At 69.2% G+C, this 21,785-nt stretch overlaps 8 protein-coding genes across 8 annotated transcripts; 6 read left to right on the forward strand and 2 right to left on the reverse strand.

Moving 5' to 3' along the window:
* Nucleotides 1–839: 839 nt before the first annotated feature.
* V1510DRAFT_420765 (uncharacterized protein) lies at nucleotides 840–3,165 on the forward strand. Its single transcript, XM_066934505.1, has 2 exons — nucleotides 840–2,220; nucleotides 2,491–3,165. Exons 1-2 carry the CDS (start codon nucleotides 1,293–1,295, stop codon nucleotides 2,943–2,945), a joined length of 1,383 nt encoding a protein of 460 aa, XP_066787557.1. The 5' UTR covers nucleotides 840–1,292; the 3' UTR covers nucleotides 2,946–3,165.
* Nucleotides 3,166–3,415: 250 nt separating this feature from the next.
* On the forward strand, nucleotides 3,416–5,442 carry V1510DRAFT_431431 (uncharacterized protein; the record flags this gene model as incomplete). Its single annotated transcript, XM_066935433.1, has 2 exons — nucleotides 3,416–3,647; nucleotides 3,775–5,442. The coding sequence occupies exons 1-2, from the start codon at nucleotides 3,534–3,536 to the stop codon at nucleotides 5,440–5,442; spliced, it is 1,782 nt and encodes a 593-aa protein (XP_066787558.1). The 5' UTR covers nucleotides 3,416–3,533.
* A 70-nt stretch (nucleotides 5,443–5,512) lies between these two features.
* V1510DRAFT_431432 (uncharacterized protein) lies at nucleotides 5,513–7,023 on the forward strand. The gene is made up of 2 exons (XM_066935434.1): nucleotides 5,513–5,909; nucleotides 5,941–7,023. The coding sequence occupies exons 1-2, from the start codon at nucleotides 5,876–5,878 to the stop codon at nucleotides 6,984–6,986; spliced, it is 1,080 nt and encodes a 359-aa protein (XP_066787559.1). The 5' UTR covers nucleotides 5,513–5,875; the 3' UTR covers nucleotides 6,987–7,023.
* Nucleotides 7,024–7,578: 555 nt separating this feature from the next.
* On the forward strand, nucleotides 7,579–9,044 carry V1510DRAFT_420771 (uncharacterized protein). Its single transcript, XM_066934506.1, has one exon. It carries the CDS (start codon nucleotides 7,747–7,749, stop codon nucleotides 8,935–8,937), a length of 1,191 nt encoding a protein of 396 aa, XP_066787560.1. The 5' UTR covers nucleotides 7,579–7,746; the 3' UTR covers nucleotides 8,938–9,044.
* Nucleotides 9,045–9,375: 331 nt separating this feature from the next.
* Nucleotides 9,376–10,596, reverse strand: V1510DRAFT_356252 (magnesium transporter NIPA-domain-containing protein; the record flags this gene model as incomplete). Its single annotated transcript, XM_066930896.1, has 5 exons — nucleotides 9,376–10,198; nucleotides 10,230–10,320; nucleotides 10,353–10,440; nucleotides 10,473–10,498; nucleotides 10,530–10,596. Coding segments are annotated over 5 exons (1,095 nt in total), but the record flags the coding sequence as incomplete, so codon positions are not given.
* A 1,113-nt stretch (nucleotides 10,597–11,709) lies between these two features.
* On the reverse strand, nucleotides 11,710–13,573 carry V1510DRAFT_381439 (uncharacterized protein). The gene is made up of 2 exons (XM_066931642.1): nucleotides 13,448–13,573; nucleotides 11,710–13,290 (listed from the first exon to the last, which is right to left on the reverse strand). The coding sequence occupies exons 1-2, from the start codon at nucleotides 13,448–13,450 to the stop codon at nucleotides 11,734–11,736; spliced, it is 1,560 nt and encodes a 519-aa protein (XP_066787562.1). The 5' UTR covers nucleotides 13,451–13,573; the 3' UTR covers nucleotides 11,710–11,733.
* Nucleotides 13,574–13,665: 92 nt separating this feature from the next.
* Nucleotides 13,666–16,379, forward strand: V1510DRAFT_420780 (uncharacterized protein). The gene has a single exon (XM_066934507.1). It carries the CDS (start codon nucleotides 14,089–14,091, stop codon nucleotides 16,237–16,239), a length of 2,151 nt encoding a protein of 716 aa, XP_066787563.1. The 5' UTR covers nucleotides 13,666–14,088; the 3' UTR covers nucleotides 16,240–16,379.
* An 804-nt stretch (nucleotides 16,380–17,183) lies between these two features.
* Nucleotides 17,184–20,496, forward strand: V1510DRAFT_404342 (Nup93/Nic96-domain-containing protein; the record flags this gene model as incomplete). The annotated part of the gene is made up of 4 exons (XM_066932235.1): nucleotides 17,184–17,515; nucleotides 17,566–17,683; nucleotides 17,715–20,180; nucleotides 20,416–20,496. The coding sequence occupies 4 exons, from the start codon at nucleotides 17,184–17,186 to the stop codon at nucleotides 20,494–20,496; spliced, it is 2,997 nt and encodes a 998-aa protein (XP_066787564.1).
* Nucleotides 20,497–21,785: the final 1,289 nt, after the last annotated feature.

Genomic DNA, 21,785 nt, shown 5'->3' on the forward strand with positions numbered 1-21,785 from the left:
CGTGGCGGCGGCCGGCCGCGGCCACGAGGTCAGCCGCACAGGCCGCTGTCAGATAGGGTTCGGGTGCCTGGCAAGGTAGGGTTGCGCAGACAGCATCCCCGCCGCGGCTGTGACACCTAACGGCGGGAGCACGATCGACTGCGAGAGCAGTCCTGCCGCGATCTCGGCTACGTTCGCTTGCGGCTCTTGGCACGCTGCCGGCAGCTGCAGCGCTCCAGGCGTTCCCCGGTTGCCTGCGGGCTAGCGTGAGGCCATGCCTGGAAGGCGGCCTAGTCGCGCCGCTGCAGCCACTGCGGCGCCGGTCGTATTGCTGCAGTGGCGCGGGCCCCGCCCCGCGCCGGGCTGCTGTGGCACGGGTGCGGTGCCGACCCGCGGCCCCGCGACCCGCGACCCGTGCGGCTGGCCGCGCGAATAGGGGCACCCCCTCGGCGGTGACGACCGGCGGCCGTTGCGTGGCGCAGGCCGCGGCCGCGGTAGGGGGCGCGTCCAGCGGACCGGGTCTATTTTTATCTGCGTAACCTGCAGACGTGACCCGATCACAGCGGCGCGCCCGGTTTCGGCCGTTGCGCTATCTGGCGCCACGCGCCGCAGGCGCGCGCCGGCGCAGCGTAGAGCCGGCGGCCCGGTCGGCGGCCCGGCCAGGTGGCGGCCAGGCCCGGCGGTCCAGGGCAGGTCCGCGCGAGTCCGGGTCCGTGCGGGTCCGCCAGACGCTGCCCGAACAGACTAGCGTGGACTGGGAAATGGGCAGCGGTCGGCGAATTTCCTCTACGGGCAAGGCGCGCATGCGCGTCTATCACTCATGTATATCCGTCGCGCAGCCTGCGCGGTTGCGGCAGGGGGCCGCGCGCGGCCGCGCGTTTGCGTCCCGAACATTCCCTCCGTCTGCGCCCGCTGCTAGTGCAAACGCACTGCATGCTATTAAACACAGGTCCGATAATCGCACGCGGGTCACCGTGACTCCGCGTGTCCACAGGTCCCGGACTTGCCTGATCGCTAGCAGCGCAGATTTTTCGACCACCACGCCGACCACGCTCCTTGATTATCCAGACGACACCGGCCCAGCAGCTTCTTGTCCGCTCCAAGCCCGGCATCGACACCCGCACCGGCACCGTTCTGTTGTGAGTGCGCTCGCGCTGTCTGCACGCTTCTCCGCCTGCCGCTACGTGCCTGCCGCGGTCCCCCGACCGCTGCCCCAACGCCGCCGACCGGCCGTGTCTGCTCGACCCGGAGCCGCCGTCGGCCGCTGACGCCGGCCCCGACCGACCTGCCCGCCTTCAGCCCCGCCCGCCACGATGTTCCACCGGGGGCACGACTTTGACCGCGCCGCCGGGCCCGCGTTCGAGTCGTTTTCGTATGGCGGCCACCACGAGCCGCCGCACCACCGCCCGGGCCCGCGCATCTGGTCGAGCGACGAGATACCGCCTTGCATCGATTTTCCCAGCTTCAGCAGAGAGTACCCGGACCCGGCCGTGAACGTGAGCGCCATGTCGATGCTGCTGCGCTCGTACCCGATCATGGTCTACTTTGTCATCATCCCGGTGCTCGTGCTGACCCGCAACGAGGTGCCCCGCCGCCGGCTGTCGGTGCTCACGCTCGACGTGCTCAAGCAGCTGATCGCGAGCATGCTCTCGCAGGTGCTGTTCGTGATCGTGCTGCTGACGACGCTGCCGCCGCCGGACTTCTCGGACCCCATGTTCTGCCGCATTCCCGTCGTCGTGCTCATCACCGACACCGTCGTGGGCCTGCCCGTGCTGTGGCTGTCGCACCGCCTGCTCATGCGTGTCGTGCGCCGGCTGCACGGCGGCATCTCGCGCGCCGAGGCCGCCCGCATCGGCGTCGAGAGCGGCGCCTACGGCCGGCCGATCCGCAAGATGGCCTTTGTCAAGCAGACGCTCGTGTTTGTGCTCGCGTGCACCTTCACCAAGTTCTTCACGCACGGCCTGACGTACTCGGCGCGGTCTGTCGACGCCAAGATCGTCCGGTTCGTCCTGGGCTGGACCTGGAACCTCGGCCTCGGCCCTGGCGCCGAGTTCATCGTGGCCAAGGTGCTGTACCCCTTCTTTTTCTGGTCCATCCAGAGCCTGGCCATCGACCGCATCATCCGCTACAACCCGCTGATGGGCGCCAAGGCCTTTGAGTACTACGAGGACGAGCGCGCGAGCTCGCTGTCCGAGGCCGAGGGCCTGACGTCGTCCTACTCGCCGCGGTCGACCGTGTTCCGCGACTCGTTCCAGTCGTCGCCGGCGGCGGACGCCGAGCGCGCGCCGTCGCACTCGCGCTCGTCGTCGACGTCGACGGCCGTGTCGCTGCTCACGCTCGAGGCCCGCCCGAACGCGTCCGAGTCGGCGCCGGCGTCGCCCACCGCCGCCGTGCCCATGGACATTGCGCCCGCGCCGGCCCCGGCGCCGCTCGCGGCTGCGGGGGCGTCGGTCGCGTCGGTCGCGTCGGTCGCCACGTCCGTCACGTCCGTCTCGACGCTGTCGACCGCCGGCGACGACGACACCGACGTCCGCGCGGCCTCGCCGCCGCTCACGTCGACGGTCACCCGCCACCCGCTCTTCGCGGCCAACCACATCCCGGCCACGTCGCTGCTCACGTCGCTCTCGTCCTACAACAACCTCTTCCCGGCGCGCTCGTCCCGCATCCAGATGGCCCACCTCATCTCGCCGTCGCCACTCGGCCCGAACTCGTCGCTCGCCTCGCCGCCGGGCCAGGCCTCGTCCCCGCCGTTCTACCACACGCCCGCTACGCCCGAGGTCGTCCCCGTCCTCGCGCACGCCGACCCGGCACTCATCCTCGCCGACGACAATCCAGGCGAGGAGGAGCTGCCTACCTACGCCGACAGCCAGCGCCAGGCCGCTGCTTCGCGCGAGAGTGACCGAGCGCGTCTCATGGACCTCAAGGCCAGCCAGGGCGCGCCTGCGTCGCCCGATTCGCAGTCGTAGTCGCCGCTGGTCTTGCATAAAACGTGCTCTGCACTCATCTTCTCGCGCTGCGGCGCATGGCATCTTGCCGGCGACGGCGATGGCGGCTTTTTGGTTTACGGTATATGTTTTGTTGGTTCTTTGCAGGAGTCTTTGCTGTCTTTTTGTCGTATATTCTTATGTTCCCCGCTGTTATGTGTGTTTGCGAGTGGTATATAGATCAATACAACCGCCTCAATGATGTCTGTACGGGCGCGGGCGCGCCTAGTGCCCGCCGCGCATGGCCGCAGAGCCGCAGAGCCGCACCAGCCTCCGTGCGGCGCGCGACCAGCTGTAGCGTCTGCAGCGCGCGCTGGACGGAGCCGGCGGCGGCGCGGCCCATATAGCCGCATACAGCCGCATATAGCCGCCGCCTCTGCCGCGCCAGCAGCACGCAGCCGCGCCGCGTGGCGAGCCGCACGCGGTGCGGCGCCATGTCCCAACGCAAATCTTCAGCGACAGCCCGTCCAGGCGACCGATCACATTCCACGATCGCGGCCGCCAACGCTCGCACAAGCCGGGACCGCAGGCCAGACCCGGCGCACAGGAGCCACTGCGGCGCACGGCGCGATGAGTACGACACAGTGGACGCGTGGCGACGTCTGCGGCATCGACAACTGCCAGTCGCGCTACTGGCAGATCGTCGACGGCCGGCTTTACTGCCGCAATGGACACCAGAAAGAGGTAAGAGACGCCGGCGAGCGACGGGCTATTGCTCTTTGGGTGGTGCTCTGCGGCGGCGGTGCGGTGGTGGCGCCGCGCCGGCAGCGGCGGCCGCAGCAAGCGGCAAAGCGAGCACGCTGACGGCCAGGGCGACCTCGAGATCGGCGAAGATGACGACGACTACATGCAGCGCGGCCGCTCGCACTACACGCGGTCGCAGGAGAGCGTGCAGGAGCAGGAGACGACGACGTACTACGGCGTCAAGGGCTACACGCTGTTTGTACAATGCTATCAGATCCACCTGCGCAACCAGGTGGCAGCGCTGATCCAGCACCTCAACGCGCCCGCAGAGATCGAGACGGTGGTCAAGGGCCTGTGGGAGCTGTACGTGGTGGTGTCGGGGGTGTCGGAGCAGCTGTCGCTGCATCTGGCCGAGGGCGACGGGTACAGCACAGACGAAATGGGCCCCGGAAGCGGGTCCTCGACGCCGCAGACGCCGCGGACGCCGCGGACGCCCGAGGCCGAGACCGAGGCCGAGACGGCGGGCGAGGACTACGCAGACAGCGGCGGCGAGAGCCTGTATGTGTCGTCCGCGTCGTCGGAGGAGTCCGGCGACGACGTCAAGCGGCCGGCGTCGGACGAGGACGAGGACGAGGACGACGGCGAGGGCGCCGAGGACGACCGCACCACGCTGGCCAAGCTGGCCGGGCTCTCGCTGGCCGGGCGGGCCAAGCGGCGGCGGCGCAATCTCAAGAAGGTGCGGCTGGCGGACAGCGTGGCGCTGCTGTACTTTGCGTGCCGGCTGGTGGACGTGCCGATCGCGCTGGCAGACCTGTACAGCGCGGCGCGCAACATGGTGCTGCCGTACATGCATGCCGGGCGCGGTCTGCCGGCGGCGGCGTGGCGGCACCTGGAGCAAAAGTACCGGTCCGTGTTCGAGCCGGTCAACTATCCGGCGCCGGGCGTGTTCCACGAAGCCAGCGTGCGGCTGGCCGCGGCGCTCAAGAGCCGGTTCCGGCTGCGCGTGCCGGCGCCGGCGCCGGCGTCGCTGCTGTACCGGTTCGTGCACGACCTGCTGCTGCCGCTGGAGGTCTACCAGGGCGCGCGGCGGCTGGCGGCGCTGCTGGAGCTGCCGGCGGAGGTCGCGGGCGCGTCGAACGGGTCGCGGCACCCCGAGATCCTGACGATGGCCGTCGTGGTCGTGGCCGCGAAGCTGTGCTACGGCTTTGACGGCGTCGAGCGCGCGGCCGAGGCCGCCGAGCCGGCCGGGTACGGCCCCGACTGGGCGCGCTGGCAGGCCGCGCTCGTGCGGCTGTGGGTGCGCGAGGACTGGGAGCGCAGCGACGACGTGACGGCGCGCCGCTCGCGCATGGGCGACGTGCACGAGCGCATGGGCGCCACCGACGACGTGGCCGTCTGGCCCGACGCCGACGTCGACCGCTTTCTCGAGTTCTACCGGGCCACGTGGCTCGCCGGGCCGGACGAGCCGAGCCTGCCGCCGCAGAAGATGCTCGGCCTGTTCCCGCTGCCGGCGGCGGCGCCAGCGGCCGAGCCGGGGGACGACGTGGTGGCCGAGCTGGCGGCGGTGCAGGCCACGACGGCGCCGGCCGAGGCGGCCGCGGCCGCGCTGCGCCCGGCCGAGGCGTACCCGGTCTACCGGATCAACTACAGCCACCCCGAGCTCGACCCGGACTTTGATCCGCGGCTGAGCGTGCTCGTGGTGGCGGGCAGCAAGATGTGCGGCGCGAGCGTGATGCAGCTGCGGCGGGCCGTGCGGCTCAGCGAGGCGCTGGCGCTGCGGCACGTGCGGGGGTGACGCGGCGTCACGTGCGGACGCCCTGCGGCTGACGCAAGCCGCACGCGGTGCGGCGTACAGCCGCACGCCCTGCGGCTGACTCAAGCCGCACGTCCTGCGGCGCACAGCCGCACCGCGTGCGGCGCGCACAGCCCCGGCTAGCCGTGGTCCAAGTATAGCACACGCCGCAGCGCCGCGGCTGTGCCTGACCACCGGGCCTGCCGAGCTAGCCGCGGTGGGCACCCGCCGCCGCAGCCCAGATCCTCGTGCCAGGGCACGATGTATATAGATAGTCGCTAGATACGGCCACAAGCGCACGCACCGCCGCGATCCACGCCGACTGAGACGCTCCCGCGACGTGTTTTGCGCAGGCCCGCGACCGACGACGCAGGCAGTCGTGCAGGCCGAAACGCCGAAGGTTATAAGCAGCCGTCCAGCCCGGCCCGAGAGCACCATGAAGAGCGTGTTCAAGCGCAACTTTGCCAAAGGTACGTCCGCGGCCGGCCGCGCTGACCGCAGGCAAGCAGGACCCCGAGGGGCAGGCGCACGACGCGGTCGCCCAGTTCTGCGACCGCCGCCGCCGCGCCAGCGCCGGCAGCGAGAGCGAGGTGGTCGCGCTGCCGGTGATTGTCGACACCGCGGCGGCGTCGCCGCGGGCCGCCCGCGAGGCCGTGCGGTGTGTCCGCAAGCGGCTGGACCTCAAGCACGGCGAGCCGGGCGAGGTCCAGTACCACGCGGCGATGGTGCTGCGCGTGCTGCTGTTTGCCAACTCGCCGACGATCGCCGCGGCCGTGGGCGACGACAAGAAGCTGGCACCGGTCCTGCGGACGCTGCTGACGACGCGCGACGCCGACCCGTCCGTGCGCTCGTTTGTCTACGACGTCATGCGGCTGGCCGAGTCGCGCGGCGAGCTGCGCGCGCTGCCGGAGCTGGATGGCCTGCGCGCCATGTTCCGCGACATCGCCGCGCTCGACTCGGTGGTCGTTCTGCAGAAGAGCCAGGGCCACCCGGTCGCGGCGCCGCCCGCGGACCCGGCCAAGCCGGCGAACCTGGCGGAGGAGGCCAAGCACTGCGCGGGCCTGCTCCGCCAGATCGTGCAGACGCTGCCGCCGGCCCAGCTGGGCGGCAACGAGCTCGCGCTCGAGTTCTACGAGCGCTGCACCGTCCTGCAGCGCCAGATCCAGACCATGCTCGCCCACACGACCGGCGCGGCCGCCACCACGACGCTGCTGGCGGCGAACGACGACATTCTGGACGCGCTCGACGTCCAGGGCCGCGCGCTCGACCGCGCGTCCAAGCTCGTGAGCCCGCCGCGCGAGCACTACGAGGCCGAGCTGGCACCCGAGCCGGCGCCCGGCCCTGCCGCACCGGCGGGCGAGTACACCACCGTCGACAACCCGAGTCTACGCGACGATCCGCGGTACTTCCGCGCCGAGGGGCCCACCAACCCGTTCCAGGACCCGCAAAACGCGTTCGAGTCCGAGAACGACGACCTGTGGGACGACCAGCCTGCCCAGTCGTCCTCTGGAGAGGCTTTCCGCCCGGTTTCGGTGTTCCGGTACTAGTTTGCATTTGGTGGCTGTAGCATAATCATTCATGGAATTGCGCCGCACGCCGTGCGGCTTCGCGCAGCTCCCCCTGGGGCCGTAGACTCTGCTGGAGGGCAGCCGGCGAGCCTCCGGCGGCGACTCCGTCGAGGGTAGCTGCCCTGCGGGCAGACCAGCCACTGCGCGGACGGGAGAGGTGTACTGTGTGCGGCTATATGCCGCACGGCGTGCGGCTCTGACGTTACCTCGACGAGCCTCCGGCGGCGACTCCGTCGAGGGTAGCTGCCCTGCGGGCAGGACAGCTCGGCCAATGTCACGAGCCTCCGGCGGCGACTCCGTCGGGGTAGCTGCCCTGCGGGCAGATCGGCCGCTGGCCGGACGTTGCAGGCATACTGAGGTTCGTGCGGCTATATGCCCACTCACAGCCGAGCCGATCTGCCCGCAGGGCAACTACCCTCGACGGAGTCGCCGCCGGAGGCTCGTGGCAGTGGCCGAGCTGTCCACGCCGAGGTTCGTGCGGCTATATGCCGCACGGCGTGCGGCTCTGCCGTCACCTCGACGAGCCTCCGGCGGCGACTCCGTCGAGGGTAGCTGCCCTGCGGGCAGATCGGCCACGGGACGCGACTGATGTACTGAGGTCCGTGCGGCTATATGCCGCACGTCGTGCGGCGCGGCCTAACCCTCGACGACTCCGCGAAAATTTAGCCAACCAGCTCCGCCGCGTTATAAGCAGAATCCGACCGCAGCAGCGCCCGGCATCCTCAGCGCACTGTCCGACATGCTGCTTACACGGCCCAGTCTGCCCACCGGCCTTTGGACGGCCGGCCGCGTGTGTGCGCGCCGGTGGAACTCGGCCCCGGCGGTTTCGGCCGAGCTGCGGACGATCGTCCGGCCGGCGTCGGCCACGGTTCTCACCGACATCGTCGCTCAGACGCCGGCGAGCGGCGGCGTGGTCGTGCTGGCTACACCGCAGTACGCCAACGAGCTGTACGCAGCGGTGGCCGCGGCCGGCGGCCGCGGCGGCGTCTTTGGCGCCGTCGTCGACACGATCCCGACCGGCGGCGTCCGCGACGGCGTGTCGTACCTGCGTACGTCGGCGCCAATCACGCTCAACGAGAAGAAGAGCATGCTCCTGCGGGCGCCGCCGGCCACGCACTCGCACGCCGACAAGCAGGGCCGGTACGTGACGTCCGGCGGCCAGCAGTGGGAGCTCTCAAAGGCGTTTCTGTCGCTGCACTTTGGCGACACCGGCAAGGTGACGCTGCAGGCGGCCAACACGCTCTTCCAGACGGGGGTGGAGTCGGTGCTGGTGGGTCCCGGCCCGGCCGGCGACGATCTCTACGCGCATCTGGCGCTGGACGTGCCGGTGACCGTGGCGCTGGACACGGCCGCCGACAGCGCGGCCGCGTTCCTGGAGCCGCTCACGACCGGCGAGAGCCTGCGGGTGACGAGCAGCAAGGCCAACATGCTGCGCACGATCAACGGCAAGCCGGCGTCGTCGTTTTTGGAGGCGTCGCTGGCCGCATCGCTGTTCCTGGAGGCGCCGCCGATGAAAACCGCGCTGTCGTCGACGCCCGCCAAGGCCGCGGCCAAGAAGGACGAGCTCAAGGCGCGGTCGGTGTACGCGGTGCTCGACGGCGGCCGGCGCGTGCGCGTGATCGCCGGCGGCGGCGGGTGGGGCGCTCGCGCAGGCATGCTCGTGCTGGACCCCGAGCTCAAGAGCATCCCCGCCAACTCGTCGATCGCGTTCATGATCTCGTCGGACGCCAAGGCCGCCCCGCTCGCCCACACCGACGCCCCGCGGGTCGTCTTTGAGTGCGTCGAGCCCGAGCAGACGCTCGCGGCGGCCGACGGCGCCGAGGCCGTCGTCGACGGCGTCTTTGGCGCCGGCACCGAGAACCACATGCTCGTGAACGGGCGCAAGCTGGACGTCTACGGCGAGCGCTGCGTGGGCGCGGTGGCCGCGTAGCCGCACACTCTGTACATATCATAGACCCCCACCAAGCGGAACAAAACTCGAATTGCGGAAAAAATACAGCGGCGCAGGGCGCGGCGGCGCAAGTCATGGAACAGTCGTAAAATTCTATAAGTCACATCCCCGGCGGCTCGGGAGGCCAGGCGGCCGCGGCCGGCTGGCATGCAGTCCTGTACAGTGCGGCCCGGCCACCAGTGCCTAGACCATGTGCTTCGGCAGGTGCTCGGGGTCGTCGTAGGGCCGGTTCCAGACGTCGGCCGGGTCGGTCGGGCTCTTGATGCCGCCGTTCTTGAGCGTGTTCAGGTAGGTGTCGTCGTTGCGCGAGCGCGTGTACGAGTCCTCGGACTCGTCGTCCTCGTCGTCGATCTGGTCGTACGAGCGGCGGGCGTCCATGCCGTCCGAGTGGTGCGAGCCGATGCTGCCGCGCGCGTCGTCGAGGCGGGTCAGGCCCAGGCCCTGCTCCTCGTACTCGCGGATGAGCCGCGCCTCCTGGCGCAGCGACGAGCTGCGCCGGTGCAGGGCCATCGAGTTGCGCGCCGACTGGAACGACCGGCGCGCCTGGAACGACGCGATGCCGTTCTCCATGGGGATGCCGTCCATCGTGCGGTTGTGCGGCCGCGGCCCGCCCGCCGTCGCGTTCGACCGCGAGATGTTGAGCAGGTACACGCCCGAGAAGATGATCAGGAAGCCCGAGATCAGCGAGAGCGTGTTGACCGCGTTGGTCGTGTTGAAGCCGCGGAAGAGGATGAACGAGGCCACGAGCGTGCACGTCGTGAACGTCACGTAGTAGATCGGGTTCACGATCGACGTGTCGAACTGGTCGAGCGCCTTGTTGAAGTAGTTCATCTGCGTGAGGATGCACACGATGACCACGATCGCAAACACGTACGTGGACGGGTGCGTGAACTGGTTCGACCCCGACAGCGTCAGCTTGACGGCGATGCCGAAGCCCTTGATCGACATCACCGAGACCGAGCCCACGGTCGAGCAGATCGAGATGTACACCAGCGGCGTCTTGCGCCCGTACCGCGGCGCCACCTGGTAGATCATGATGCCCGCGAAGATCGCGACGAAGGCGCAGTAGAACAGGAACCCCGGCTGGATCGCGTAGTGCAGGATCTCGTCCACGGTCTGGATGTCCTTGTCCGGCGGCGCGTGCAGCACAATGATGACCGAGCCGATCAGGCAGATCGCGCAGCCCATGCGGCCGAGCACGCCCAGCTCCTCCTTGAGGAAGATCGCGGCCAGAACGGCGCTGCCGTCAGCGCGCCCGCGCGGCCTCTTACCCTATCAGCACCGACAGCGCGCCCAGCGGCGTCACCAGAATCGCCGGCGCGAACGTGTACGCCGCAAAGTTGGCGACCTCGCCGATGACCACTGCCGTCAGCTCGCCCGCGCCTGCTACGCACTCGTGACCATGCCCGCCCACCAAATCGGGTTCTTGAGGTACGCGTACCCCGCCTCGTCGCCGTGCTTGTCCGACGTGTCCATCAGGCCCTGGCGTCAGCGCGGCCCAGCGGCCCCCGTACCTTCTTGGTGATGATGAAGCTCGTTCCTGCCGTCAGCGCCGCCGCGCCGTCACCTACCGATGGCCAGGCTGGAGCTGATGGCCAGCCCCAGGCCGATGTACTTGTCCTCCAGCATCGGCGCCATGTCGTGCGCGCGTCTTTGTGGCCGGTGATGGCCCGCGGTGCGCTGGACGGTCCTTGGTCTGCGGTCAGCGTGCTGCCCGGCCGTTGGCCGGATCTTGGCCGCGACCCCTGCGGTGGCCGGCGGCTTGGGCGACCGTCGTACCTGTCGTGCGCCGCGCTCCGGAGGCTGACGTCGCTCGGGTGCGCAATCGGGGGTCAGACGGTGTCTGACAGAGAGTGATGGCGGTGTCGGGCTCGCAGTCGATCAGCCAGAGCCTGGGTTGAATCGAGTGACCGGCGATGTGAGAGAGCAAAGAGAAGCCGCACCGCCACAGGCGCAACCACCAGCCTAAAAACAGCGAGTGGTCACGTAAATGGTAATTAAGGACGTGGCAACGATGTGGAGGCTGCAGCCGACTTTGCCCGAATAGGCAACTGCTGTTCCAAAACTTGCTGGCGGTCGTGAACGACGACAAGATTTAGCGGTGTGCGCCACACCGAATAGAGGCTGCTGCACGTATGCTGAGTCAGACGCCCGCGCCCGGCTTTGTCAGGCGAAGCGCGCCCTGTGTCAGCGTGTGGTGCAGGGGACGGAAGCGGCGTAGCGCACGCTAGCGCGCCTGTGCGGCCTGCGCCACACGAGCTGGCTGCGCGCGTTCACGCGGCGCCGCGCTGTGGCGCGCCCGCCGGGCGGAGGCGGCCACGCGACCTGAGGGGGGCGGGGCCAGACGCGGCCGCGATGCCGGGAAGGCGGATAGTGGTCGTGCCAGGGGCAGGGGGTGCCGTTGGGCGCGGCTACTGCGCGGCACGACGCGGGCGATCGGGGCGTTCGCCGTTGCGGCGGCAGCGGCGGCAGGCGCCGACAAGCGCGGGCGGCGAGGCGCCGGCGGAGTCGGCCGAGACGCACAGCTGCAGCTGAGCCGCACGGCGTGCGGCTGCACATGAGCCGCACCATGTGCGGCTCACGCCGCCAGGCCGCCGCGCCGCGGCCACCCGTCGCCCACCACGCGGCCGCCCGCAGGGCGCACCCCCGACGGAGTCGCCGCCGGAGGCTGTCTGTGCCCCCCACGGCCGCACGCTCTGCGGCGCGCAACGTCGCGCCCGCGTCCCGAGCCGCACTTGGTGCGGCGCAGCACATCGTACAACACGCTTCTATTAACTAAACAATGGTGAACGCATCGACCGAAACGTGCGTGCCCGTGTTGAACGGCACGTCCTCGCCCGACTCGGCCATGGTGACCGCGCGCACGCTCACCGGCGCAAACGGCTTGACCTTTTGGTAGACGACGCCCATCGGGAAGAAGGCGTTCTCGTCGTCGCCCTCGGCAGAGAAGTCAAAGCTGCCCGAGGCATTGCCCAGGTCGTGCGAGAGCTCGCCCAGATGCCACTCCAGCCGGCCGTCCTCGAACTCGTACGTGGCGTCGTCGGAGTTGACCGTGGCCTCGCCCGGCAGCGGGATGCCGACAATGACGTCCTTCAGGTGGTCGTCCTCGCCCAGCAGCTCGTACTCGATGGTGATGTCGAACTGGCCGTCGTTCTGCGACAGCCAGCAGTTGAAGCTCAGCGGCAGCAGCGAGTTGTCGTCGGCGCGCGTGGCCAGGCGCCAGCGCAGGACGCCGACAGGGTTGTTGTTGGCCGGGAAGCCGCGCGCGGCGTCCTTGAGGCCGATGACCTTGCTCGACGAGAACAGGGCCTTGTCGACGTTGGGGTGCGTTTTGTAGGGGGCCAGGTTGGCCGCGTCCAGGTCGACCGCCAGCCGGATCTTGGCCAGCGCCGGGTCGGCAATCTGCAGCTGCAGGTCGCCCTTGACCTCCAGGCCCTGGACCGAGCCGTCGCGGCCGATCGAGCCCGAGGCGGACTCGACAATGCTGACGAGCACGCCGTCGTTCTCGCGCACGGGCTTGGTGTGCGACGCCTGCGACGGCGTCGCGCTCGCCTCGCGCTCCTCCGGCGCCGGCGACGCGGCCACCAGCGGCGCGTCCTCGGTGATGCCGATCTCGTTGCGCACGGTCTCGTACATGTCCGTCGCCTTGGACTTCTTGCCCAGCTGCAGGCCCTTGCCGCGCACCGGCGCCTTGGCCGTCTTCGGCGCCGCCACCGGCTTGTACGCCTCGTTCGTCGCCGGCGCCCGCGTCACCGGCGCGTACTCGCTCGACGACGACGGGAACTTGCGCAGCGAGCTCGGCACGCCGCGCTTGGACATCTCGCGCCGCTGCACCTCGAACTGCTTCGCCCGCCGCTTGCGCTCCTCGTTCGCCTCGGCCTCCTTGTTCCGCTCGATAATCTCCTGGATCTTCTCCTCATGGGACTCCATCTCCAAAAATGTCTTGATCTGCGGCAGCGTCAGGTTCTCCTTGTAGCCCTGCGCCACGATCTCGTCGAACGCGCCCAGCAGCTCGAACGAGTTGTTCAGGATCTCGCGCTCGTCTATCGACTTGCACAGCGTCGTCACCACCTGCGCAAACAGATGCAGCGTCGAGATGTCCTGCAGGATGTTCGACTGCCGATTCGTGATCAGCACCATGTACAGCTCCTCCAGCGGCTGGTAGACGTAGCGCACGTTCTCGTCCTCCACCGTCGTGTGCTGCGTGCCCGACTGTGTCAGCGTCGGGAACGCCGCCAGGAGCGCCTCGATTCTGGCCTTGGGCATGTCGACGAACTGCCGCGACAGCACGGCCTTGCCGCCGCGCGTGCACACCGAAGCCGCGAGAACAACCTGCCGCGTTAGCCGTGCCCGTGCCGGCGCCCATCCGCCGGCGCCTGCCGCCGCGCGCCGCCCATTCCGCCCGCAATCTCTGCGCCGCCGCCCGCCGGCCACTATCCCTGGGCTCCACTGCCGCCCAATCCGCCGCGCCGCGCAACCATCCGCTTACCATGTCGAACTATTCAGACTGAATCCCTCGCGAAGAAGAATTGCTCCAATTGGATAAGTCGGTCGATGATATCCAGCGTCTATCAGTGCGAAATATTCCAGACGGTGTCTGTTTATGAGGGTGGTGCTGCCAGAAAGCCACCCTAGCGTTCACGACGCGGTCACCGCCGTCACAGGTGCGGCGCGGCGCGGCGCTTGTGGCACGACCGTGACGATTCTGCACATCTGTGCCCCAACCCCGCAATCCGCGCGGCGCACACCGCATCGCCGCTGCCACTGGCATCGGGCGGCAGTCCCTGGCCCTGTCTGGACGAGACTGATCGCAACGCCCGCAGCAGGAACCCGGGTACTGCGCCACGACAACACCATCTATCGCCATCCACGGCCGCAGAAACGGCCCCGGCGGTACACGGCGCCAGCACAGCAGCCGGCAGCGGCACAGACGCGAAGCAGGCGCTCAGAGGCGTTTTCTACGCGTAGCCCTTGCCAGCACCGGCCGCCAAAACCGGCCCCACAACGCAGCCCACGACCGGCGCGCACCCGGACTTGCTCCAAGCACGCCGGGAGATTACTAACACGTAGAGCGCAGCGCGCGACGAACCAAGCAGAGAGCGGGCAAACGAGGAAAGAGCAGACGCGAAGATGGCAGAGGTTCTGACCGCGCCGGGCGCCGAGCTGGTCGAGCACCTGGACGTGGAGGACTACAACATGGACGAGCAGTCCGACGTCGACATGGCGGCGACAGGTGACGAGGCCGACGGCGACGATCACGACGACGATATGTTGATCGACGAAGACAGATATGTCCATCAGGACACACCGATGGACGAGGCCCCGCAGTACGAAGACACTGAGCTGGACGAGCCGGGCGAGCCGGTCGTGTACGACCTGGTGGACATGACTACGGAGGCTGTGGAGTACCAATATCAGCCCGAGTACGAGGCCGAGGACCCAGTGGATGAGGAGGTGCAGGATGCGGACACACACGCAGACGAGCGCGCGGACGAGCACGATTTGGACGTCGTTGGCCACGCCAGTTACGAGGCAGAGGGCGCGGGCGAGGCCGAGACCGAGGTTGAGGCCCAGGTCGAGCAGCAGCTACCAGAGATTGTCGTCTACGACGTCGACGACGGGTCAGAGACCGCCGATCTGGAGGGCGAGCAGGAAGGCGAGACCGCTGGCGAACCTGCTGGCGAGACCACTGGTGAGACTGCGGGCGAACCTGCTGGCGAGCCAGCCGACGAGACTGTTGGCGGGCCCGCTGGTGACCCGAATGACGCGCCCGCTGTAGCTGAGATCGTTGACGTGTCTGAGGCCGCTGAGGCTGCTGAGGCTGAGGACGAGGCTGAGGGCGAGGCTGAGATTGAGGCTGCGGAGGCTGAAGCAGACACGGCCCAGGCTGTGGAGGCTGAGCCTGAGGCTGTGGAGGCTGAGGCGGAGGATGCCGAAACCGAGGCTGAGGTTGAGGCTGAGGACGAGGCTGAAGCGGAGCCTGCCGAAGCCGAGGCCGAGGCTGCTGGAGTCGACGTCGAGGCCGAGGCAGACGCCGTCGAGGCCCAAGTCGAGGCAGACATCGTCGCCGAGACGGATCCCGCCGACGCCGAAGCGGCTGCCGAGATCGAAGCGGCTGCCGAGACCGTCGATGACATCGAGGCGGCCGTCGAGCCCGCCGAGTCGGACGAGGGCGAGTCGGACGAATCCGAGGATGCCGACGACGTCGACGACGCTGACGACGCTGATGACGTCGACGACGCCAACGATGCCGCCGAGAGCCACACCGCAGACATTACCGCCGACATCCTCCACTACACCGAGCCCTCTGAGCCGCTCGACACTACCGACGCCGCCAACGCCGCCAACTCCAGCCTGCCAGACCCCCAGGAAGACTCGATTGACGTCCAAGACTCGCTCGACGCCGGCATCAGCCAGATGATCAGCGAGGCCGCCGGCCAGGCTGATCTCGTCCCCAGAGCCGACATCGCCACAGACTATCCCAACAGCATTCTCGTGCTCGACTACGAGCTCAGAGGCTCGACGTCCGAGTACCTGCTGCACCCCATCGGCATGTTCACTCAGGAGGAGGCCGAGGCCAACGACCTGCCTACCACAACGCTCCTGTCCCGCGCGGCCGTGCTCAACGCGCCCCTCAACGACTTCTTTGCCGAGCTCCGCCAGCTGCTGCACGAGACCATCACGGACGACGACGAGCTGGCGCTCAGCGTGCCCACACTGGCGCTGACCGCGCGCGAGGGTCTCGCCTACGCCAGCCGCCGGTCCATGTACGACATTGTCGACTGCTACATGCGGCTGTGCATGAACGAGTCGACCAACAACGGCGAGCCCGTCAGCGAGTTCTACCCGCCGCTGACGGTGTACCTCGAGTGCCGCTCGCGGTTCGAGAACCGCCTCGACCGGCTGCACGAGCTCGTCGCCAACGGCCAGGGCCTCCAGGACGTCCTGGACGAGCAGTTCTCGGCCGCGGCTGACGCCCCCGACAGCAGCTTCACCGAGATGGACGCGTCGGCTGCGGCCGGCGCCGACTCGCCCGCGTCCAGCGTCGCCGTGTCGGACGCCAGCGCCGACGCCAGCGCCGACCTGTCCGACTCGGACGACTCGGACTCGGACGCCGGCGTCTCGGCCGACCTCACCGAGCTCTCGGCCGACCGGTCTGTGGACGACGCCGCGCCGGCCGCCGAGCCCGCCAGTCCCGAGAACGCGGCCAAACGCACGCTAGACGCGCCTGCCGACCTGGCCGCCGCCGAACCCGACCCCAAGCGCATCAAGGCCATCTAACCCTTCCGTCCGATCCGACCCGTCCCCGACTCTCACGCATACAGGTGGTATTTTTTTAATTGCTTCGCTCCCGCGCCATGCGCCGACGACTGCCTGCAGTCGTCCTGTAGTTTTACATGTACAATAAATTGCTGCACGTACTTGGTGCGCCACGCACAGCCACGCGGTGAGCCTGCGGCGCCGACTCTGCCGGCCCTGCGGGACCTGCGCCACGCACAGCCACGCCGCAAGGTCGCGGTGGCGGCGTCGTCGAGGGCAGACCCTGCCGGCGGCTATGCGCCACACAAGCCACCCATAATATGCCCGCAGCACGGCTTCCCTCGACGGAGTTGCCGCCGGAGCCTCGCCAGCAATGACTCTGGCACGACTTCGTGATGCCCAGCCACGCCTCTGGCACGATGCGCGACGCCCAGCCACGCCGCCAGCCTCAGTGGCGGCGCCGTCAAGAGCGGACCCTGTCGGCGGCTATGCGCCACACAAGCCACCCCTGATCTGCCCGCAGCGCAGCTGCCCTCAACGCCGTCGCCGCCGTGCGCCCGCCCGCCAATTCTCCTGGCGTGCGCCGCTCGTAGGGCCCTCCCAGAGCTGCCCCAAGGCTCACCGGCCACGTGGCAGCCATATAGCCGCGTGGCTGTGTGGCGCATAGCCGCCAGGCACCGCTGCAGCACCGCCAGCGCGCCCAGCACGCCCTGAGCGCGTCCACTGCCGGCACCGGCGCCAGCCAGGCACCATCGTCCGCCGTCGCAGCCGCGCGAGCAGCTGCCGTGCGTCCGCCGGGCAGCGGCGACGCGCCCTCCGTCGCGTCGTCGAAAATTTTAGGCGTCCACAACACTAAAAAACTCAACGAGAATTCTTTCGATCAACGACGAGGCCATCATCCATCGACGCCATCGCACAGCAGTCGGCGCAGCGAGAGTGCAGTGATCGCAGGGACGCAGAGGATCATGGCTACCGGCGCGACTTCGACGCTGTTCACGGGGTTCGGCAGCGCTAATGGCGGCATCAAGCCGGCAGGCACCAGCAGCGGGCTGGGCAGCGCCCCGACGCCGAGCACGGCGGGCGCGGCGGCGCCCGCCGCAGGCGGCACGAAGCCCGCATCGGCGCAGTTGATACCAGCGGCGTCGCTCCTGGACCAGCTGCTGGAAAACACAAAGAGCCTGCCGCAGAACGTGAGCGGGCTGGGGTCCATCCTGCTGGGCATCAACGAGCTGTCGGAGCGGGCCAAGATCCTGCGCGAGAAGACAAGCGTGGGCGCGGCAGACGGGGACACCAAGGCGTAAGTGGGCGCGGGCGGCGCGCGGCGCGGGCGGGGAGCTGACGGATCAGACACTATCTGTTTGCCGGCAGCGGCATCAACGCGGAGGACATTGCGCAGGAGCTCGACACGGTCGACCTGCACGCGACGCTCGAGTCGGGCGGCTACATCGGCGACACAGACCTCGAGGTAGGTGGGCGCGCGGGCGCGCTGACGGCAGGGCTATCTGCGGTACAAGCGCGAGGAGAACATCATCGCGTCGATCGAGAACGGAGTGTCGCAGTCGGTGGCCAAGTTCGACTCGTTTGTGGCGCAGAACGTCAAGCTCGACTGGAACTACGAGAAGCTGCTGATCTGCGAGCACTTTGGGCTGATCCCGCGCGGATCGACAACCAAGCTGAGCGGCGAGCTGGGCATCGCCAAGACCACGGGCGCCGCAGCGGCCGCGGCCAAGGCCGTCGCGCCGCCGGCCGCGCGCGCGGCGTCGGCGTGGGCCAAGCCGTCGCTCGGCCGGTCGGTGCTGGGCCCGGTCTCGGGCGCGCTCGCGTTCACCGACGTGGAGACCGCGGCCGAGGCCGCGGACGCAGCCGGGCAGGCGGCCGCCGCGCAGCAGCAGGGCCTGCTCGTGCAGAGCCGGCAGATGCGCTACGCGACCGTCGTCGGCATGCTCAACGCGTTCCGGCTGGAGAAGGCGCGGACGGGCAGCGTCGGCGGCAGCGAGTTTGCGCTGATCGACAGCTTCGCCGAGGTCACGCGCAGCATGGGCCAGGACTCGCGCACGCTGCAGCTCAACGACGCGTGGCGCGCGCTGACGTACGTGATCCCGCGGTCGTCGGTCGAGCGGCAGTTCGCGCTGCCGTACTGCGACCGGCCCGACGACTCGCCCGAGGGCGTGCACATGCGCAAGCGCATCATCCGCGGCTCGCGGCAGTTCCTCGAGGCGTCGTTCTTCCAGGTGGTCGAGCACGAGATCTCCAAGTACCCTCAGAAGGCGCAGCTCGGCGGCATCCCGTCCGTGCAGAACAAGATCCGCGCGTACCTGAACCTCAAGTACAACAAGAACGGGCAGTGGTGCAAGCACAACCTCGAGATCGTCAACGACGCGCCGGTGTGGGCGATGCTGTACTACCTCTTCCGGTCCGGCCACGTCCGCGACGCGGTCGACTACCTCGGCCAGAACGAGGGCTCGTTCCAGAAGGTCGAGCGGTCGTTCCCGACGTACCTGCGCGCGTACGCCAAGTCGTACTCGGACGACGACGGCACGTACGCGGGCCTGTCGCGCGACCTGGCCGAGCGGCTGCTGGCCGAGTTCAACCACCACATCCGGCTGTTCGACCCCAAGACCGACGACCCCTACAAGTTCGCGCTGTACAAGCTGATCGGGCGGTGCGAGCTCAGCCGCAAGAACATGCCCGAGGTCATCACGCAGATCGAGGACTGGATGTGGGCCCAGCTGGTGCTCGTGCACGAGGGCGCGCCGTCGAACGACGTGTTTGGCTCGAGCGGCGCCAGCGACAAGTACACGCTGCTGGACCTCCAGCGCATGCTCGTCAACTTCGGCGCGCGGCACTTCAACCCGCGGGGCAACAACCCGGTGTCGTACTTCCTGATGCTGCTGCTCAGCGGGCAGTACGAGCGCGCGGTGCACTACCTCTACAAGTTCTACCCGGTGGACGCGGTGCACTACGCGATCGCGCTGGTGTACTACGGCTGCCTGCGCGTGAGCAGCGTCGACCTGGACGCGGTCGCGGCCGAGATCGACCTGCTGACCGTGGACGACTGGAACCGCCGGCCGGAGATCAACTTCGCGCGGCTGGTCGGCTACTACACGCGCGGCTTCCGCCGGACGGACCCGGAGGTCGCGGTCGACTACCTGGTGCTGATCTGCCTGAACGGCGACCTGGGCGCGGCCGACGGCAAGAAGCCGACCAAGGGCCAGTGCCAGCTCAAGCTGTGCCACGAGGCGCTGCGCGAGCTCGTGCTGGAGACGCGCGAGTTCGCGGTCCTGCTTGGCGACGTCGGCAGCGACGGCTCGCGCGCGCCCGGCGTGATCGAGAGCAAGATGGAGCTCATCCTGCTCGAGAACGAGCACGAGTACCTGCACACGATCACGCAGCAGGCGGCCGTCCAGGCGGACGAGGACGGCCGCACGGCCGACGCCGTGCTGCTGTACCACCTCGCCGAGAAGTACGACGTCGTGATCGCGATCATCAACAAGACGCTGGGCGAGTCGCTCGCCGTGCTCGACCTGAACGCGGACGAGTACGCGGACGACTTTGCGGCGGGCGCCAAGGGCGTCAGCTTCTCGCTGGCGGCCGCCGAGGACCCTGTCCGGCTGGCGACCAACACCATGCGCGTCTACACCAACAACCCCGAGATCCTCCAGTCGATCTCGGCCGAGAACCGCGAGGTGTGCACGATGCTGCTGCAGATCGTCGAGGCCCGCCGCGCGTTCGAGGCCGCGCGGTACGAGGACTGCCTGGCCGAGATCGCCAAGGTCAACGTCGTGCCGCTCGAGGCCGGCAACGACACCGGCAGCATCCGGCGCCGGGCGCAGCAGTTCGGCACCCTCAACGAGAGCGTCGCGCGCAACGTGCCGGCGCTGCTGGTCATGGCCATGGAGTGCTGCGTGCGCGTTACGCGCGAGATCAGCAAGAGCGCCTTCGGGGACGCGTCCCGCACACAGGTACGTACGGCCCGATCTGGCCGCAGCCGAGCGCCGGCGCGATCGGGCGCCGCCGGGGCCCTGGCCGCGGCCGCAGAGGACCCTGAGCTCGGGCGCCGTCCGAAGACGGCGCTAGGGTTAATAACTCCTCCACCGATCGGCAGGGGCGCTGGTGGCGCGGGCCGCCACGGTCGCAGCGGCCGCGGCCGCCAGACGGGCTGGCGAAATAATAATCGAACGGCGCTAACGAGATCAGAAGGTGGGCGAGCTGCGGGCTGCCGCGAAGAACTGCATGATCTACGCCGGAATGATCCAGTACCGGATGCCCCGCGAGTAAGTTTGACGGAAATGTCGCGGCGAGCGACACCGAGATCGAACGCGCTAACGGCCAGGGTCTACGGACGCTTGACCCGGATGGAGACTGGGCTGTGAGGCGACGGATGGCGGGTCCGCGCGCCGGACCCGCGGGACCGCGGGTCCGGACCCAGCGGACGCGGGGGGCGGCCGGCCGCGCCGCGCGGCCTGCGGCGCGGCGCGGCCGCGGGTCGCGGCCGCCGGCGGCGGCCCGCGCCCCCGGGTACGGGCGGCGGCCAGGGCCCGGACCCTGGGGCCGGGCGCCCAGCCCGGCCGTGTTGTACAGCCACTTGCGTTAGTAAAATACACTCTCTCGCGCCACAGGGTGCCTGGCGGCCCGATGCGGTAGCTTGTCGCGCCAGCGTATGCGCCGCACGCCGCCACCGCACCGCCGCGACGCGCGCGGCGGTCCCCGCACCGCCACGGGGTGTGACGCCGGACGTCAGCGGCGATCGGGCGCGCCGCCGTGACGGCGGCGGGGCACGCCCGCGGCCCCGCGGCCCCGCTGTCGCCACCAGGGGGCTACGCGACGCTACGCGAGCCAGTGACGGCACGCGGCCGGCGCGGCGGCCATGAGTCGTACGCAGCGGTGCGCTGCTGACACAGCGTCAGTGCGCTTGATAGGTGCTCGGTCGCGCTTGATAGCCGTTCGCTTGGGTCCGGTAGCCCGCACCGCGTCTCATTGGCCGGCCCCCAGATTGTTTGGTAGCCTGCGTGGTAACTGTCTCACATCCGCGCTTGATAGATCACCGCCGGCGGCCGGCCGGCTTCCTGGCGGCCCTTTCGAGCGGCGCCGGGCAGCTTCCCAGCGGCCTCCCGGCGGCGTCCCCGCGCTCCCCAGCGGCTCCGGCGGCCGGCGGCCGCCGCGGCCGCGCGGCCGGGCGGCCGTCCGCGGCGGCGCGGCCGCGCGCCGGCCAAGCGGCTCAGGCTAGCAGGCGACGGTCACGCGCCTTCGAAACGTTCCACCGGGCTTCCGCGCCGATGACTAAGGGCTGACGGTTGCGCCACTGCAGCGGCCGCACGTGGTCCCATAATTATGACGTCACTATGTGTTCACGCATCATGCGGCAAAATTTTCTAATTGTGACTCGGATCTGTGATCGGGCGTGATCGGTGGCGTTGCCTGCGCTTGCGACTTCAAAGCGAGCGACGGCGCCGCTCTGCACACGACGGCAGCACTCATCCCCAGACCAGCGACTATATCAGACATCGGGCCAGCACTCGCCGTGGAAGCTATTGAGCTAGTGGCCAGCCGCTGTCCGACCGCGCACA

The sequence above is a fragment of the Dipodascopsis tothii genome, assembly GCF_038497935.1.
Source record: "Dipodascopsis tothii strain CBS 759.85 unplaced genomic scaffold V1510scaffold_27, whole genome shotgun sequence".
NCBI classification, from domain to species: domain Eukaryota; kingdom Fungi; phylum Ascomycota; class Lipomycetes; order Lipomycetales; family Lipomycetaceae; genus Neoaidaea; species Neoaidaea tothii.

Coding starts and splice junctions, on each gene's coding strand:
- V1510DRAFT_420771 (XM_066934506.1), top strand. CDS start 7,747: ATGCTGCTTACACGGCCCAGTCTGCCCACCGGCCTTTGGACGGCCGGC.
- V1510DRAFT_420780 (XM_066934507.1), top strand. CDS start 14,089: ATGGCAGAGGTTCTGACCGCGCCGGGCGCCGAGCTGGTCGAGCACCTG.
- V1510DRAFT_431432 (XM_066935434.1), top strand. CDS start 5,876: ATGAAGAGCGTGTTCAAGCGCAACTTTGCCAAAG. Junction 5,910..5,940: donor CAAGCGCAACTTTGCCAAAG/GTACGTCCGCGG, acceptor CGCTGACCGCAG/GCAAGCAGGACCCCGAGGGG.
- V1510DRAFT_420765 (XM_066934505.1), top strand. CDS start 1,293: ATGTTCCACCGGGGGCACGACTTTGACCGCGCCGCCGGGCCCGCGTTC. Junction 2,221..2,490: donor GCCGCGGTCGACCGTGTTCC/GCGACTCGTTCC, acceptor TGTCGACCGCCG/GCGACGACGACACCGACGTC.